The 6,253-nt window shown below is 50.8% G+C and overlaps 1 protein-coding gene across 1 annotated transcript in view; it reads right to left on the reverse strand.

Annotated features, from left to right (window-relative positions):
- Positions 1-5,563, reverse strand: part of EEF2KMT (eukaryotic elongation factor 2 lysine methyltransferase) — a gene marked incomplete at its 5' end in the record, with an annotated part of 13,287 nt that extends 7,724 nt beyond the window's left edge. Inside the window, 4 exons of the mRNA XM_015560148.1 lie at positions 286-387; positions 1,587-1,667; positions 3,812-3,871; positions 5,549-5,563. Coding sequence (XP_015415634.1) covers positions 286-387; positions 1,587-1,667; positions 3,812-3,871; positions 5,549-5,563 — 258 coding nt within the window. The remainder of the gene's footprint in view (positions 1-285; positions 388-1,586; positions 1,668-3,811; positions 3,872-5,548) is intronic.
- Between the last annotated feature and the right edge of the window lie 690 nt (positions 5,564-6,253).

The raw sequence follows: 6,253 nt of genomic DNA on the forward strand, positions 1-6,253 counted from the left end.
CCCACTCATCAAGCATTTATTGGGGACTGTTCCTGCTATGTAAATACTATGCGCAACCTAATTTAACTCCCAGCCACCCCATAAAACAGGTACTATTATTTGTCAAAGTGCTGGATTTACAGATGAAGAAACTAAGCTCAGGGGCGGCTAACTGACTCCACCTAAGACCACAGAGCTGATGAGTCAGGGTCTGAACCCATGGGAGGCTGCTGGAGCCTGAGTTGTAACTTTGTGTGCAGAGGAGGGTGTCTGGCCTGTGGGGGGAGGGAGGCGCACGGCTCCTACCAACAGATAGCTCCTGTGGCACTGAGTGGGCTCCTCGGCTGTCAGGATCTCTGCCAACGCCTCGTACAGCTCGTCCAAAGGCTCATCATGAGCAGCTTCGTGCTGGGGGTGGTAGAGCGAGAGCTTCAGCAAGAGCATTAAATATGGACCCTCATGAACCAAAGGTCCTGTCTATTTGCCTTTACTCTGATTTCTAAAAACGACTGGAGGATTTTCACCAAATATGGTGAGGCAGATTGGGATGGGCTGACGTAACATAGGCTACCTGGCATATAAAAAATTCACTCAGTGCGGGGACCTGGGTATCTCAAAGAGGTATAGAGAGGGCGAGGGTGAGAATACGGAGTAATCTATGGCAGCAGAAACGGAATGGCATGAGAGCTGCTGTGTGTCAAGGACAGAGAGCTCTGCCCTTTGACCATGATGTCTGGGATGGAGAATACAAATGGTGCTTTTAAGTGGGCCCGGGCAAAAACCACAGGATGGGCACTCCACATTTCAGGGTGTGGCTTCATCAGTGGGCAACCTGTACTGCGCCCCACGGAGGTGGGGTGGGGTGGGGGGCATCGGTGGCCTTGCTCCCCCTAGTGGTGTGGGAGAGACCTGCTGGTGAGAACGAGGGATGGAGGCAACGGAGAAGCTGGGATCGCTCCATGTGCTAAGCATGGGTGAGGCACGGCCCTTGTATTCAGAGGCCAAACAGGTCAGGCCTGCTACTGACCACTGAGGTTTTGTCTTACTGAACTCCAGTCTAACATGAAATTCAGCAAATTTGGGTTCAACCTTAAAATCCATCCTCTATCAGTCAGGAAGAGAGCTATTCCAGTAGTTCATTGGGAGGAAGGTAGTAAGGGGAACTAGTTACAAAGGCATTGCAAGGCCTAAAACCTTCAACAAGGACAGTGCAGCAATCCAGAGATTGGCAACAGCAGGAAACTGTCAAAACCTCTCAGGTGGGAGAAGAGAAGAAGGTGGGTATTCGATGCTCAGGGCTGCCCGGTAGAAATGACAACTCGCACAGGGACCACAGAGGAGACGCGGCTGCTGCTGGAGATCCCTCGAGGCAGAGAGGGAGAAAGGCCTGGCGTTCTCTTTCTGCCCTCCATGGCCTTTCACTGGTCGAACCCAGCTGGGAGACTGCTGCCCAGGGAGCACCTGCCATACGGGGTTTGCAGAGGAGGCAAAGGGCGTGGGACGGATCTGAGCCCCAACAAGCAAAGCTGGGCAGAGGGCCCACTTCTGGAGAGCCAGCCAAGTGCCAGATGCTGTCTGGCCACCAGGCAGACATGCCCACCACTGACCTTTCTGATGAGCTCCGAGAGAAAGCACCGGGCATATTTCACAGACGGCGGATGCTTCACGCACAGAGGATGTTTCACGGTCTGTGACAAGGGACACATGTGAGTTGCTGAAGAAACCCGGCCTGAAGTCTCCCATGGGCTCTAAGTGCCTACAGAGCAAACCCCAGTTACCCGATCCCTCAGCAAACACATACAGACACAAAGGTTCTGGCTCTAGGTGATTCTCATGCATCAGAAAGAGTAAGTTTCAGAATAAGCCCTTTCCCAACACTTCTCTGCTGCAGCAGCATAGGCTGTGGCGGTGTTTCTAACACCCATTCTAGGCAGGTACGTGAGGCACACAGACCCAAGCAAACACCCTGTTATTGACTGAATGTCTGCATCCCCCCAAATTCATATGTGAAATCTAACATTCAATGCAATGGTTTTATGAGGTGGGGCCTTTTGGGAGTGATTAGGTCATGTAGGTGGAGCCCCCAAGAATGGGATTAGAGCACTTATATGAGAGACCCCCATAGCAGTCCCTTGTGCCTGCCACCATATGAAGATACAATGAGAAGATGGCCCTCTATGAACGAGATAGCAGACCCTCAGCAGACACTGAACTTGGCACCTTGATTTTGGACTTCGCAGCCTCCAAAACTGTGCGAAATAAATTACTGTTGTTTATAAGCCACGCAGTCTATGGTATTCTGTTATAGCAGCTGGACTGGTCTAAGACACACCCCTTCCCAGGCAGCCAGCATGAATGAGAGTTTTTAGTAAGGACAAGTGTGGGATTGCCTGGCTCCATGGAAGAGGCAAGAGCCCAAATGGTGGAACAAGGCAGATTTGGCACCTGTCCTCCTGAACTCATACTCCAGCCAAGGAGATGAGCAGGAGCCAGACCATGATGAGTGCTCTGGTGGCCAGGGCAGAGGAAGATGGGGGCTCCACCTGGGACGTGGAGGAGGGGAAAAAGGGCTCTCAGGGGTGACAGTTTAGTGAAATCAAAAAGCTGGAGAAGGAGATCCAGGCAGAGAGAACAGCTTAAGCAGGCTCCAAGGTGGCCACAGCCTGGCATTTTGGGAAGGAGGGCAGGGTGACAGGAGCAATGAGAGTAGGGACCAGTTCCAGGGGCCTGTTGGCTGGAGGGACATTATTTTACCCAAGGGCAATAAAATACCCACACACTGCTCAGGGGCTTTCTAGTTGGCTGGTGTTAGGTGGGGTAAGAATCAGAGTAGCCTACAACGAACAATAACCTTGGACATCTCTGAGCTCACAGTCCTGAATACTAGATTGCCCTGAAGTCTTCTCCAGTTACAGCTCCACCTTCTCTACTTGGTGGTCAGAAGGATACCCCTGGTTTACCCTCCATATAGGAATTCTTTTTTTTTTTTTTAATCCTCAACTGAGGATACATTGATTTTAGAGAGAGTGGAGAGAGAGAGAGAGAGAGAGAGAGAGAGAGAGAGAGAGAAACATTGATCAACTGGTTGCCTACCGTTATGTCCCCTGACCTGGAATCAAAGCTGCAACCTTTTGGTACACGGGACTATTCTACAACCAACTGAGCCCCATTGGCCAGGGCCACACAGGAATTCTTAATCTGGGTTCCTTGGAGGGCTTAGTGGTGGGAGGAGGATCTGTGACTCCCCTGAATTTGTATTCCAAATGTATTCTGATGCTTTTTTTTTTCTGGGGGGAGAGCCCATACCTTTGGGTTTTGAGAAGGGTTCATGACCCTTCAGAGGGCTGAGAGCCAGGAGGCAATGTAATCTGCACTTGATCTACATGGCCAGGGGCAGGTCCGGCACAGTGGTGGTTCCACATATACCCCCACCCACACACATCTTAGAATCCAAAACTCAACTCCAAAAAGCTGGGGCCCACCTACATCTGGAAAAGAGACACAAGTGGGCAAGACTTGCATCTTTATTTTCCCCTTAAATGTAAAGAAGAAATTCTCTGAACAGTTAGCAAATGCTAGATGTTCTCACAGCTGTCACTTGTTTTCTCTGTGGACAGTTTAAAAAACATCTGCCAGACTCCCTCCTCTCAAGTAGATTTTTGTATATTCTGATATCTTCATCTAAGACAGAGCTCTCTGAGGTGCTCCCACCTAAATGCAGAGCCTTTCTTTTTAAAGGAGACAAGCACAGGCACTGCACTTCTGTCCTGTCCTCAGGGGCACGTCAGGAGGCTGGTGACTGCATCCCAGTGACTGGCCCTGTGAGTCTTACCTTCTGCAAAATATCCAGCAGCAGCTCAGAACCGGAGTCCCTTAATTTCTCTTCTAGGCTCTATTTGGAGATAGATTGGGGGAGAGAGAGAGAAATCAAGACATTTTCACAGGAACATTACACATGCAACAGGACATGTTGGAAAAGTGCTAAGTGATCTCTCCCCAGGGACCTGGGCGGGTGAAAGCCTGACCTTGACAAGTCTCAGGTTATACCTGGATGAGTCAGAGAAAGAATATCAGGAGATAGAGTCTTGGTTTGCATTAGCCCTGGCTGCTAAGCCTCGCCTGGGTCACAGACCGGCTTGGTGGCTGTCCTTGTCAGCCAGGAATTACAGTTAGTCAGGATGTCAGCGCCTGGTGGGCTTGCCTTGGACTTGACCCTGAGTTAATGTGCAGCTGCCAGGCCCAGCTTATTCACTGTCCTCTCCTGCAGGGGGCTGACTCCTGGTAGTGAGCTCAGGCTCCAGAAGCAGGCAGACTCCTGGCTGGTGTGCGACCCTGGACAGATCCCTTTGTTTCTCCAGACGACTTATGACAAGCTGTAAGACTTGGCCCTGGCCTCTCTCTCTCACCTCACTTGCCATCATCCATCTCACCTCTGCTCATGCCACTCCAGCCACACTGGCCTCCTTACTGCAGCTTGCTCTCACTGGCAAACCTCTGCACTCCCTGCTCCCCAAGACCTCCCACAGCCTACTGCTTCACTGTTCAGGTCCCAGCTCAAATTTACCCTCTTGGAGGCCTTCCCGGATTCCCCTCCTTTGATGAAACATTTCCTTGTTTTATTGACTTTATAGCCACTGCTATCATCCCGTGGCGTTTTCTTTTTTTAAATACATTTTATTGATTTCCTACAGAGAGGAAGGGAGAGAGATAGTCATTAACATCGATGAGAGAGAAACATCGATCAGCTGCCTCCTGCACACCTCCCCACTGGGGATGTGCCCGCAACCAAGGTACATGCCCTTGATCGGAATTGAACCTGGGACCTTTCAGTCCGCAGGCCGACGCTCTATCTACTGAGCCAAACCGGTTTCGGCCCGTGGCATTTTCTTATTTATTCATTTACGTGTTTATTCTCTGGCTCTCCCATCTGAACAAGGCCTCATCTGTGTGCTGCTGATCCTGGTGCCTGGCTCCTGGAAGGCAGTCAGTAAACATTTGGATGGAATAAACATACTAGCTAACACTTACATCCATATACCATGAGCCAGGCACTGCCTCAGATGCTTCACTGTCATGTACTCCTGATAACAGCCCTTTGAGGTAAGCATCCTGTTTTACTAATAAGAAAACCACAGCCCAGAAGTATGCAGTCACTTGCCCAAGGTCACACAGCTTGTATGGGATTGGGCCAGCATTCCAAGCAGGAGGCTCTCTCTCAGGTCTGCACTCTACCTCTCTTCTAGTCTAACAACCTGTGTGGCAAAACACAATAATAGCAATAGCACCCACCACATGGGTGTTGTGGGCCAGCCTAAGCATGCATTTAGCATGGTCCTGGCACAGAGTATGCGCTTATTTTATGTGAACAATTTTAGCTGCTATGGAATTGGGTTCCATAGATGCTGTTAGAAAGGTTTACATTTTGGGTTAAAAATGTACATATCCCTTTGTGACTGGAAATGAGCTCTCAGAATGCTAAATGGTTTATGTCAATAAAATACAAATGACTAACGAGGGGGAAGACCCGGGAAGAATACATATCCAAACTGAGTCATCCCAGTGAGCTCACCGCACATGAATTATAAAGGAGGCAATGTCATTGGAAATCTCCTTGGCAGGAGGAAGCTGCTGCCATGCCATTGGCCTGTGCAGTGGCAGGTCCCCAGGGCAGGGGAGCCGAGACCTCTACCGTCTATTTTCTGGCAGGCTTTGTCCCTCCCTGTTTCTTTCATCCGAGGCTGAAGGGCCTCAAAGTTGCCTCTGAGACGATTTTGTCCAAAGCTGATGACAAAGATGAAAGCACCCAGGGGCGTGCGTGTGTCTGTAATTGGGTGCGGGGGTTGTCTGTGATCTGGTCACTGCGCTCATTGCAACCTGATCTCCAGCTGTGCTGAGGCCTTGATTGTTAAAATGGGCAACAGCAGCTGTTTCTCATGACCGGGATGATAACTGGCAAAAAAAAATAAGTCATGAAAATTATTGGGAACTGTCCATGACCCTAAAAATCTGAGTGAAAAAGGGAGTTGGGAGGAAACCCCGCATTCCTTCAATTTGTGGGACCCAAGTCAGCACAGGTAGGGGAGGGCGGGAAGGGCCCAGAGGGGAGGGAGCTGATGGCCGGGGGAAGGGTGGGCTTCCCAGGGGCGCGCAGGTGCACCTCCTGCTCTCCGCCACCAGCCCTCGCGGCCCCGGCGCAGCCCCAGGACGAGGACCAGAGGTATGGCCCCGACACCCGAAAAAGCTGAGGCCGTCCCGTGGCGGGGAGGGAGCCCGT

The sequence above is a fragment of the Myotis davidii genome, unplaced genomic scaffold (assembly GCF_000327345.1).
Source record: "Myotis davidii unplaced genomic scaffold, ASM32734v1 scaffold555, whole genome shotgun sequence".
Taxonomy (NCBI): domain Eukaryota; kingdom Metazoa; phylum Chordata; class Mammalia; order Chiroptera; family Vespertilionidae; genus Myotis; species Myotis davidii.